General features: G+C 40.6%; 1 protein-coding gene across 2 annotated transcripts in view; it reads right to left on the bottom strand.

Annotated features, from left to right (window-relative positions):
* nwd2 (NACHT and WD repeat domain containing 2) overlaps positions 1–11,352 on the bottom strand; it is a 66,208-nt gene extending 54,856 nt beyond the window's left edge. Inside the window, exons 1-2 of one of the 2 annotated variants that reach the window (XM_042512602.2) lie at positions 11,189–11,352; positions 10,143–10,311 (exon numbers count right to left, since the gene is read on the bottom strand). In XM_042512602.2, the coding sequence (XP_042368536.2) occupies positions 10,143–10,311; positions 11,189–11,203 (184 nt within the window). In that variant the 5' untranslated portion in view covers positions 11,204–11,352. Of the gene's footprint in view, positions 1–10,142; positions 10,312–10,882 lie in introns of both variants that reach the window. The other variant, XM_088073809.1, reaches the window with a different exon arrangement.
* Between the last annotated feature and the right edge of the window lie 1,861 nt (positions 11,353–13,213).

Genomic DNA, 13,213 nt, shown 5'->3' with positions numbered 1-13,213 from the left:
CATGCAGAACATTTCTTTCTGGGCTGTATAGCTTAAAAACTTTGTTCAGTGTACCACACAAACTCTCTCATGTGCGGATCTGAACCTGAACCGCAGTGATGCAAACGCGCAGTCAGTGAGCAAATCGATACCGAATGACCTGGAAGACGCTGAAGGCAAATGCGTAAATCAGCCATCCATAAAGGCCAGATGTTCGTGCATTTCCCAAGCAGGCGGAGACCCTACAGGTTATCTGAATACCACTGAGTCAGGTGGAGGAAATCAACACACGTTAATGTGCCACCATCCACTCTGGATGTTAAGTATCGAGAGAAAACCAAGATTTACAGTGACATAACCTCGTTGTGTATGATGAAATAACCATAACAGTGATTGCATGTAGCACCAGTGCTCGTGTACCCGACATAAAAAGGTAGAATAACAGGTTCACTGGGTAACATCTGCTCCAGCAGCTGCTGCCTTTAAAGCCACTCATGGGGCTTTTAGGGTCTTTGTCATATGTTCGCATTCATGCCGGGAACACACAACACATTTTACAGCCCAATTATTGTCCGCCGTGATGACTGATTCTCAAGATCGCAGAGATTTGGTTACCATGGACACCACATGTTATCTTGTAGATTTAAGATTCAAAGCTCTTTCCATCCTGACAGATCAGTCAGATGGTCCAATCAGACGTGATTTTATCAAACATGAGAGTTTCCATCCAATCTTTTCCTGTAGTTTGACAATAATGCCAAGGTGTAAATACAAACTCTTTAAAATATCAAAACAGTAAACTCATCTGCACCTTTAACTGTCTATCAGGGACACAGGCAGACATTTGTCCCTACCAGAGGTTGTGTTCACTGAATAATTTCCTTCACTGAGTGAATTTTTCTTGACTATGATGTTAAAATCTGAAGGCCTTCCCTCATTTTGACAGATTAAAACACTGAGGGTGATGTGATACTGTTTTGGTCATTTATACCACTTATTTTATACTGATTAGCTTTTGTCTAGTTGTCTTTGAGCTCATGTGTCTGGCTTTGTTGTCTCGCCTGCTTTAGCCATCACACTGGTTGCTCATGGTAGTTGGGTTTCCATTATAGATTTGCAAAAATCTTCAGTGATATTTTCAAAATTACATTAAAACACAATTGCAAGACGACTGTGTTTTAATTGAGTGATGTTACACGACTCCTCCAACTTTCAAAAACATGGCAATGGATGTTCAAAACATAAGCAGGTTTATTTCTATTGCAGCCACTGCACCAGCCGTCATTATTTCCAATCAAAGGCCACGTAGGCATGTTATGTGGACAATTATGGAAAAGCAAGCCCCGAATACATGCGAGCGACCATATTTTTTTTAGCGCTTGCAGAGCCAGTCATACTGAAGCATGTTATTCAAGAGAGTCAATAGAAACAAGTTGAATGCAACATTTAAGGTGTGTTGATTGATTTACAACATGCATTGAGTAACACACTAGAAAATAATACACTTTAAAAGTTGCTGGTAGCTGCCGGCGGTTGAGTGGCAGTTAATCCAATTATTTTTTTCTCAGTCTAAAGCTGATAACTATTAATTAGTAAAGATAAAAAGGCAGAAAAAAACATCTTTTTTTATTTGTTGCTGTAGTTGACTATGGTATGAAATCTTGCCACTGTAAACTTAATCGTGTGCATGCGTCACAGGTGAAATATGTCTTAGTAAAATAAAATTAAAATAAAAGACAAAATTCTGTCGTAATCTAAGTGTTTATTGTCACATAAAACATGACTTTTTTGTCTTGTGGCTGATACGACGGTAGAAGAGGCTGACAAAAACGTACCGATGTTAAATCGAAGCTTACGCATACCCCATAATGAGGCAGTGACTTTGATATAGTTGTGTAATTAAATGCAAATTTAGCAGTTTTTGTCAAGAGATTTGATCTTACTGTCTTTATCACATCCACTCTATACTCCTTCACTTCGGAAGCTCATCGCCAGATCATCACATTTTTATTTTCTAATCCTTAGTATTACTTTTTAATCCCGGAAACTGATCTTTTTTATGATGATAAATCTTTGCACGCAATACTTGATTTCTGTCAGAGTCCTTGATACGGTGGATCTACAGAAATGAAGAGAATTTGTACTGTATTCCAAAGAGAATTAAAGTGTGGGAGATGTGTTAAATATTCATGTGAGTTTCTGAAGTAAAGTAGCTACTCCTCAGTTTTGGGAGATACATCTTTTTTACAATGAAATATGTTCTGACAATGGAATCTGGAAATAAGAGTTTGAAAGTCCATGAATAAAGATAACTGGAAGCAAGAAAAACACATAACAGCTTTGATGTAGGAAGACTGAGCCTGTTTACACTTGATTTTAAGATGCATTTTAGTGAGTCGAACACAAGCAGAAAGCTGAGACTAGTGCTGGGCATGGATTAATTTTTTTAATCTAGATTAATCTCACTGCAATCCTGTAGTTAATCTAGATTAATCTAGATTAAAATTATAGATTTGAATTTTGCCAAAGACATTCAAAATAATATCTATCTATCTAAATGATGAAAATGCATCACAAAATGCTTGAGAAAGCTGTTCTACTATAATATTTGGTAAAGAAAAATAATGTTCCATAAGATTTACTTTGGTGTTTAACTTTTTTTATTTTGTTAAACACAGACATTAAGGAACACAGGTTCTGTCTCCATGTGGAAAAAGCTTTTTCCTGCTAGCTGGAATGAACAGCAGAGGGCGCAGCCTCTGATAACATGACCCTAACTGAACTGTGGGCCTACATTAGAGGTCATGAAGAAGACCATTAACAGTCAGCAGCTTTGTGACACGGCTTGAGCCAATCACTCCAGTCACTCAGGCAGACCAGCTTCCGCCTTGTTCACGCCCCCTCCGCGTAATTCGACCAGGTATACATCCGCGCTTAAACAACAAAGTGAAATTGGTGCCTTGCTCACTGTATAGACCCAACTTAGTGAATAGTTTATCGCGCGATAATTTCCTTATCGCGCGATAAGAATCCCGCGTTAACGCAGCACGTTAACGCCGTTAACGGCCCAGCACTAGCTGAGACACATCAGCAATCGCACTTGTGTCTATTGTGCATCTCCAGCTGACCAGATTTTGTTACTACCTATGTCACAAAGGGCCCTGTGCACAGTTATCACCTCCAAACTCTTGCTCGCAGCTCGCTATAGTCACGGTAGCAGCACTTTCAACTTGTAAAATGTTATAAAAGTTAAAGAGTTAGCGAACTGCCACCAAAACAACCACCACGTCCTGCACCGATCACATAGTCCTTGTCCGAGAAACATCAGGACACATTAGCATTTTCACCACAAAAGATCTGTGGTCGAATGTGTCTTAGACCATCTCAGTAAGTGGTTTGAGAGATCGGATCAAAATGCGTCTTTTAAACTTGTATTTTGGGGCTGTACACCTGCGATCTGACCAGGCAAGATGCATGTAAATAACAGGTATAAAAACGCTTTTTTTGACATGCAAAACAAAAGAATACAGATAAGACACATTAGGCAGGTTTCCAATAACCCTCAAATTGCGCAAATTGAAACTGCAAATTCTTGGAAAAAGGAAAGGAATAGAAAAAGGGTTTTATGCTCGCAAAGGTGGTATTTCAGGGTACTTTAAAATGAGCCAAAAATAGTGACAGGTTCAAAGAGAAAAAATATATATATTTCTTCCATGGAGACACTGAATGTAACATTTATTTGAAGTTACTGGAACAATTTTGTTCATTTTCTATCTCAATTATCAGCATTTCGCCTCCAAACTCTCCCCAGCAGAGCACTTGATGTGCCAATAAAATAAAATTCCCATTAGTTATAAACCGCTCACAGACCGCACTAGTTTCCTCGAGGTTAATTATGTTGGTTATAAGTGGATAATCACTATGTAATTTTATTCAGGTGTATCTAGCCGGCTGCTGGCTATCACCGCCATCATTCCCCAATGAGATATTTTTACAGTGTGCTCCATGAAATGGCTCAAACGCCCGGGGAGTTGGACGAGAGTGTGAGGGCAACTGCTGAATTTGTCAGAACGGTGTCCTGGGGGTGCTGAATCGCTCCGCAGCGCTCTGGGAAACTCAGAGAGAGGCCACTGCCAAACTAGTCAGAGGGAGCGTTCTCTCTCCCCTCAGGAGGGGAGCGGAGGCAAGGAGGCCGGCACAAGAAGGGGAGAAAAAAGCTGCCACACGTCATAAACTTCGCATGCCGCATAACGGCGCCGGGCTCGCCCAAAAATCTGGCACCACCGGCCCCTGAAAAAAAATTAATTAAACTAAAGCCACCCTGAACGCAGCATTTCCACCTGTCACCTCTCCCTCTGTCCTCCTCTCTCTCCTTCGTTCTCTTTCATCAGACCCAATTTCAAAAAGTAGATGATTAAGGACGGAGAGATATTCTTAAAGTAAAAGATATGGATGGATTACTGAACCGGCCTACAGGGCACATGCCGAGGCCCTCACCTGTAAAATCTCACTAAAATTAAAATGTGCTGACGATGAAAGAACTTTAGATGATTACAAAGGAATGAAAAGGATCTGCAGGAGAGAAAAAAGACTACAAATCAGGCAAAAAAACACACAGAGACAAAGAATAACCTCAGAGACACTAAACGACTTTAAAGAGACAGTAAAATGACTGCAAAGAGACAAAAAACAACCTCAAAGAGACACAAAATGACCAAAAGGAGACTACAAAACAGGCAAAACAATCGCAGAGACATAAACTGACGTCAAGACCCAAAATAACCACGGAGATACAATACAAACTACAGAGACACAAAGCTGCTACAAAGAGACACAAAACAACAGCAAAGAGAGACAAAACAACGACAATGAGACAAAACTACTACATAAAGACACAAAACCACAACAAAGACACACAAAACATCGCCAAAGGAAGAACAGAACCACTATGAGACACCTCAAAAAGACACAAAATGACTATGAAGAGACCCAAGATTATAACACAAAAACACAAAATGACTACAGACAGACAAAAAAAACATGAGACACAAAATTACCACGAAGAGACACAAAACAACTACAAAGAGAGATAGAACAACAATATGACAAAAAGAGACACAAAACAACTTAAAACATACAAAATGTCTACAAAACGAGACACAAAATTACTTTAAAGAGACAAAACTCCCAGAAATGGAAATAAAACAACAAAAAAAGACTCAAAATTAGATACAAAATGTGCTCACGATGCAAAACAACTACAAAGGGACAGAAATAGTTTGATAATAATAGTCAAAACCACTAAAAAGTCTGTGTACTATTGTGTCAATCTGCCCATGAGTAAAGAGTTCTGGAAATCTGAGCTAAAAAACTACAAACACACAAAAAAAAGCTCAACAGATTGAATGGGAACAGTGGGAATAATTGTGGGGTGAAGTGTAATGTAATTAGTGGTCTCCGTGGCGACATAGTATCACCCTGGTGATGGTGCGTTGGAGGGTGGATGTTTTTATGCATCGTGTCCCTGCGGCCACGCGCTTTTATCAACTTTAAACAGCTTAAGTGATAGCTTGCATACAAATCTCTGCGTATTACACACAACCGATGTCAGAGCCCCTGGGGTGACTATACAGCAAGGTAATGCAGTCGTCTTGATACGCTTATATGGATCTCCGTGAACGCACACAAACACACACACGTATACTGAAAGAGGAGACGGGCTGCATAATGCACTGAGCGGCACACACACAAAAATAAATCACGTTAGGCTTTTCTCTGGTTTGTTGCTGCCGTCTGGCTACTGGCAAGAACAGATAGGAAGGTTTTTAATTGATCGACTTGCGGCCACACACACACACACACACACACACACAGATTCATCCACCTGAGCCAAGAACTTGAGTGATTCATTAACATCATGGAAGGAGGATGTAAATCCACTCAAATTAGTTGTTTGGCTTACACTCTGGCCAACGCTGTGTAATACTCTATATCACTGCATTGTGGAGTGGACCGCATGCTGTGCTCTCATCTCAGACCACTCTCTTCCCAGAAAGACCAGGTACGGCTTCTAAATTATGGCTAAAATTGAGTGTCATGCCCCTTTTACAGACACAACAGAGGTCCCTGAGGGTGAATCTAGCTGTGTGAGAGCACTGTGGCTTTTGATTAAAGGGCATTAGGGTCAGTATATTCAGCAGAGCCAACACTTCGACCAGCGAGCACATAAAACTTTTGGCAGATCAAAGCATCAAAGTCTCACAGTCACAACAATAAAAGTGCAGTTCTAACATTACGATTGTGAGATTACCACCTTTGTAGTGTCTGAGTTCACAAATAGTGAAATTTAACTGTTATGAGAAACATATTTTGTTCACTGTTATTATGGGAAGTTTGTCAAACCAAAGCTGACATTTGTTACAATCAGCATTTACTTCCTGGACAAATTACTCTATTTAGTCACGAGTATTTATTGGCTCCAGCTCTGAATGCTTTTGCTGGCAAGATACTTTGTTACGCCACTACAAAATAATACCGCCTGTCTTTGTCCAAGCCACGCTTGAACATCGTTACTTATTTATAATAAATAAGAGATATAAAAAAGACGTAACCAATGTAACAATTTGACAGACTTTTAGTCGCTTTCTTCTGTTTAACAATCTGTGTTCTGGCACGTCCATAACGGCGAACATGACATACCGGAAAAAAACAGGCATGGCAAGATGGGCTACTGGCAATAGCAGAGCACTTTATCGCCCAATTCTGACAGGTTTTGCCACGATCCGGTGCAAGGTTGTGTCCTGCCAAGTACAGAGCACAGAGTCATCTTCAGTGTTTGAAAAATATCAGCAAACTTCCAGTTTATTTTTCTTTTATCGTGTGTGTGTTTTCCTTTGTATCACTCTATGTCCTTTCTCTTTTTGCGTATATGTGAACGCAGCGCAGCGAGAACTCTGCCAGAGCTGTTGTTTTTCTGAGCAGAAGTTTGAGGAGTTTGAGTCATGGGGTGGATAAATGATCTGTCGATCTGTTCAGAGCTGATCAGATCACACTGATGGATGAGAGAAGCAGCTGCTAGAGAGGCAGTGAATGCAAACTTTAAGACCCATTACGCTAAACAATTCAGTTTCACTTTCACCGCGTCTGGCTTTCTGCTATCCTGTTGGTGTAGCTCCAAAAATATAGCTAATATGTGGTGGTAGATGTTTTGATCATGGCAGCCCAACACAAACAAATAAATGTGTGGGAAACCCTGTAACACAACTTCTTGCAGAACTAGTTGCATTATAATTTGCTAGAGGTCGGGTGGGGCACTGAACTCCGTACTTTTAAGGTTACAAACCGAATTACGTCAGTACTACAGAGTACTTATTGATGTTACTTAGTTGTTGTCAAATTACGGTACTTAGGAGAGCACCTGGGTGGGAACATCGGGTTCACAGGGATGCAGAAGCATAACAAGCAGCCCAAAACTACCTTTGCAGCACCGATAGATTGGGTCTATCAAGTCTGTTTTCTTTTCTATTTTATTTTCAAAGTAGCCAAGTATCACTGCTGATTTTGACTGGGGTTTTTTAAGTTACGTACTTATTCTACACATTTGTCAGCTGAGTCTAAACAGAAAGCGAGAGAGACGAACAGACACACACACACAAGCAAGCAGATGTCGCTCTATGTGTGATTAGAAAAGAGCAGTGGACGAGAATCGATTGTGGACTGCAGCTTTTTCAAAAATTAGATTTTGTTACTACAGAACGAGTAAAGAACCAAAAAAGAAACTGTTGGGTACTGAATTTAAGGTACCAGTAATGTAAAAGATACCCACACCTAACCAGAGGCTTGCAAATTTGGACTTTTACAGCCAAAAATTGTCTATTCCAGACTCTACTTTTCCCCACTTGCTGGCTGCTCCGTGTCCTTGTGGCGATGCTACACGGCTTTCAGCTTCTCCTTCACACTCATCATAAATTGCTTATACTGTATATCTAGTTTGGGCGAGAAATGCGTGGAAACATGGGCTTTCTGCTCCTCCTCAACAACATTTTGAGTTACTTATTCAATGTCAAGGCCACAGCTTTACAGCCGTGAGCCAAAACTAATAACACTGCACCTACAGTAGGATGCATATGGTGGGACTTAAATGAAAAGGTTGGATGGAGCTTATTGTGATTGCATGCCATCAAAATTGTATCCATCAGAGCTATTGATTGCATGTCTAATATGACAATATTACACATGTACAGTGAGGTGAATGCTATTAAATAAGTGCATGGACAGCCCCCTCTAGTGAACATGCAGAAACAGGTTGCACAGCAGGATTGAGGGCAGAGCCAGGTCACAGAAATGAATAATGGCGTTTCGTCATGTGCATACAAACAGACTGCTGCACCACAAAAGTCTGCGAGTACAGGCGTCTGTTAACAGCTACAACTAGCAAACTGTACTGGAGTGAGCTTGTCTGGGAGTCCAAAAAGATAGCAAAGACTGCCTTACTGCAAATGTGATCAGATGCGCCAGTGTTTGAAATAAAAACAGCATGTGCGCCTCCATGTGCTTCATTACCAGTATATGGCACTGGATACCAGCACCTCGCTTGACTGGAAACGGCAGCTCATAATTAGCTCCTTTCACAGCTCAGGCTGAGATGTGTGTCTTTCCATTTGTGCCGATGGTGTGAAAACAACTACTCGGAGCAGCCCCCTCGTCGTTTTTCCATCCACGTGGAGATCGGAGCGTTAAATTCGTGCTGTGACGGGACGGTCTGAACGACTGAGCCAGCTACAGGTGGCTGAACAGTTCCAGACTTTACACCGTCGATAAAGATGCAATAATCTCGGGTCTTTCTTTTTGGGTCTGCAGCAATTTGCTCAGTGAGCAAATGACAGTGATATATCGACAAAAGCAACCTCTCTTTTTAATTCTGGCATGCCCTCCTTCTCTCTCTCTCTCCCTCATAGCCTACTCTACTTCCCTTGCCTTGTTTACTCCAGTTTTACAGAGCCTATTTTTACCCCTTCGCCCAGAGGGCATATTCAAATACAGAGCTGCAACTGGGTGTCTCCCTCACAACCCGACTGTCTTGCACTCTGCTCACACCATGCACTCCGTGTCAAGAGCAATCTGGTGTTTCGTTGTGTTGCAGGAATCATGTGCAATTTGTTTTGTGTCAAGTTGTCACACGGCCTGATGTAACATCGTTTAAGTATTTTCCATTTCTATTAGGATGTTTGAGCTGAATGACAAGCAAACAGACCAATCTGTGGGACCTTCTCTGTCAAAATGGGCCTAAATCAATACTATATCACGTGATAACATGCTTAGAAAGTGGCTGTTACTGTATATCCGGAAGCATTAACCCTTCGAAACCTCGATTAACATCAGTTTTCTTGTGCTGTGTTTAGATGCCTTCAGAAAATTAGTTGTAAAAAAGGAAGGGAGGTTAGAAGAAAATTTCCAGAAAGCTATAATTTTGTATTATTTATTATTATTATTATGTTCCAGAAAAAAAAATATTTTTGTTTTTTATTATCAGCAGCTTTTCTTTTCTTTCTTTCTTTTTTCTAAATTTTTTTTTTTTAACTTTTTTTATTGTTTTCTGTTAATTTTCTTATAACTTCAGATTTCTCTCTATTTTTTGGCCACATCCTGTTAACTACATTTAGAATTGTCATAATTACATTTTTTAATTTTTGTCACAAAATAATTATATTTTTCAGCACTTTTTCTTGGGGATTTAGTTGTTGTTTTTTTTACTTTTGTTTGTATTTTTTCTTTCTAAAAAAAACAGATTCAACGTTAATTTTCTTGAAATTATTACTTTTTGTGTGTGCTCATTTTTGGGCCATTTATTTGTTACTCATTGCCATTTTCCATGTTGCCCAGGTTTCAAGCTGTGTGTATTTATACTGCTTTAATGGTAGATAGCTGTAGTTTTCTATGATTGATCCTCAACAACTTGCAACACAATAGACATCTTATGATACATGCAACCACACTGCAGAAAATCCAGCTAAAACATTCGAAAAAGCCCCAAAAAAGTGGATGCAAAATTTCCATATTGTAAAATGACTCACAGCATGAAAACTGTAATTTACGCGTCTGCAGGCTTGTTGAGCGTGTGCATGATGAGAGGGAGGAGGAGGGGGTGTCACTGTGACTCTTACCGTCGGGGTTGGCACAGATGAAAACCCGGACGCTGCGGCCGGTGGGGACGTGGTGCGGCAGGGCGTTGATGTTGCCGCTGATGGCCGCCTTGCGCAGCGCCGACTCCCGCGGGCAGGGCTGCCTGCTCCCCACTCCCGACGGCCACATGGGAGGCGACTTCCAGCGTGGCTGCACACACACACACACACACACGCATACAAGCACACAAACACACAGTTAGCGCGGCCAGGGGCGCACACGCAGGCGCACGGTGCATGCTTTGCGCGCAGATCCATCCACACACGCGGGACGTTAATTGTGGCAAAGACATGGAGCTAATAGGTTTTTAATATGTTTCTAACTTTGGTAACATTTCCTTAATTCCTGGTTGCATTTTTATTCCAAAATGCATCACTTTTTTAAAAAAAAATTGTTTCCTTTTTTCTTGCACAAAATTTATGTTTTTGGACACCTTGCCATACCCATAACGCCCACACACAGACACAACTTAGGATGCCGAATCTTCTCCAAAACACAGTAATGAGATTGTTTGTTGCATTCATATGGAAGGGATATAATAACAATAAGAGGATATTACGCACAGCCTACTACCGTCATGGTGCATGCGTAATTTGTATACATGTCCTTGGACGCATTCATGAATTTTCATGCCACTGTGGGACAAACAGACAAACAGAAACGAGACGAGACAAAACTCGGATATAGGCGAGCAAAAGGCAAGCATCAGTCGTATTCCCACCCCAGAGAAGATGCTTGTATAAAGGCGAATAACCGCTAAGACTGGTTATTCCGCCGGGAGCAGATGTCAAGTCGCTGGGTTTTCCGGAGTTGGTCTATCCTGAAATCTTTGTTTTCAGAGACGGAAAACCTCAAAAAAGGACAACAAAGTTGGGTAGTCCACTACAAAACACTACATACAAAAATCCTCAGAAAACAGACAACTAAAAAAAAAAAATCACCGCATCCACAGAGGGAGAGAGAGAGGGACTTGACTACTAGTGATGCTGGAGACAGGCACAACAACAGGACACTTCTTGTTGCTCACATTCATTCGCTTCATTTCGTGGCTTCCGAAAATATCCAAGCGTCGAGGACGGTAAAAGGAAGGTAAAAACGCCCATCAGAGTTTCTGTGGCCGAGAGACGACGCCGGGAGACGGTAAAAAGGACGCCGTGTGTCGGAGTGCTCCCCTTGGCATCCTGCTGTCTCTGCGAGCCGACCGAGCTCTGGGAGACGGAGGAGAGCGAAGCGCGAGTAAATACAAGCGCAACTACCGGCGGGCGTTTTCAAAATAAAACCGCAATTCAAACTACACACTCAAACGGATGCTTAAAGTGAGAGCGAACATTTTTTAAAGATAGTATGAATTAAATAAACGACGCATTTGTTGTTTAAAATGTGTTTCTCACGTTTTATAGTTTCGGATACTCACATAGCTTGTCCTTTAAAAAAATGTGCGCTTTTACGTTGAAGGCTAGATATGTAATTCCGGTGTTGCTCGAGCTGTGTCAGGTGGGCTTGATGGAGGTGACAGAGGAGCTCCGGATGGATGCTCCCTTTATGTCTTTCGCCCCGGTTTCTCTCTCTCTCCTCCCCGGTGGAGACACTGGTGCTCACCCAGTCCCCGTTAAAATTGCACTGGACCGTGGAGTCAGCAGAGTCGGTGTCGTAAATGACGTTTCCGCCAGCACCAGTCACGAGCAGGGTAAAGAAGTAACGGTCGTCGACGTTACAGAGACGTTGTAGACGTTACCTTTCAGTTAAACGTCGACTAAAGTTTACTTATCCACGTAAAAGTTAATGTATCCGATATTTTTTCACTTTTTAAGTTTGTTTTCGCCCAAACTAACTGTCTTTTTCCTAATTTGATACTAAAACTTACTAAAATGAGAAATACCATTTAGCTGCAGTGGCGGTTCTAGCACATTTGGTGCCCTGGGCAGGCCTCCAATATGCCCCCCCCCCCAAACTATACCATTTCCCACCAATACAGATATTATTATATTGTTATTTATTTATTTTTTGTTGTTGGATTTTTTGTGCCAGGAAAGTAAATCTACACTATAAATAATAACTAAACTGTTTTAAAGTAGTCTACTTAAGCCTTTAATTACACTACGCTACCTTTGAATGAGCAACAATACACTTTTATGTAACAGCTACCTGTTGTCATTCTGAACTCGTAAAATAGCGCTGCTTTGACTTTTGCGGATGGCGTCAGCTAACATTATATGCTGCATCCACATGGTACGTGCCTGTCCTGTCCATATGATACATGCACAGGCGGCGTCACTGCTACGTCGAGGCCGTACTGATCATTAAGGTCACAGAGGTCAGTGCCTCGGTATTTTTTATGAGATTTATACCTAAAAATTACTTTGCTTTCGTGTGGCAACTGTAAAGAGAATTATAGCGGCTGTGCTGCAGTTGTGTTTATTCATGCACTTAACCCTTAGCTAGCTAGCTTTGTCGAAAATCAATTAACTCTGTTTTTACTTTTTTCCACTAACACAGCGACGACAACAAAGAGACAGAAAACCCTGAACAAATCTCAGCTTTTGGAGGAGAACTGCAGCAGGGTGGGGAAAGAGGAAGATGAAGACATGATGAAGGTGAGACACTTTTCACACGATAAGCATTATGTTCCTGTTAAAACTGAAAACTGGTTCTCAACTGATTTTATATATATATATATATATATATATATATATATATATATCAATACAACTGCCACAACAGCCTTTTTTTATAAACATAATATATCAGAATTTTCTCTCTAGTATCAATATTATTAGTTTAATTAAGTAACATGTATTTAATTATAAAATATAAGGAACTGTAATCAGGTACAGTTACGAAGACAATACGTAATTAAATTACAGTTACTAATCTAAATGTTTATTACAACAGGGTTACATCTGAATATTTTCTTTCAGGTATAAACTCTTTTAACAGTGCATATTGGCATAATTCCAGGCATTTATCAGATTTATTGCCCAGCTTAAAACAGTGATTAGAAAAGTAATCAAATGTATTCAGTTACATTTGTGAAGTAATTAGTATAGTTACA

This window comes from Plectropomus leopardus, chromosome 23 (assembly GCF_026936395.1).
Source record: "Plectropomus leopardus strain MGB_pleo_1.0 chromosome 23, ASM2693639v1, whole genome shotgun sequence".
NCBI classification, from domain to species: domain Eukaryota; kingdom Metazoa; phylum Chordata; class Actinopteri; order Perciformes; family Serranidae; genus Plectropomus; species Plectropomus leopardus.
The sequence above is the reverse complement of the archived record's forward strand: the minus strand, read 5'-3'. Positions and strand labels throughout refer to the sequence as shown.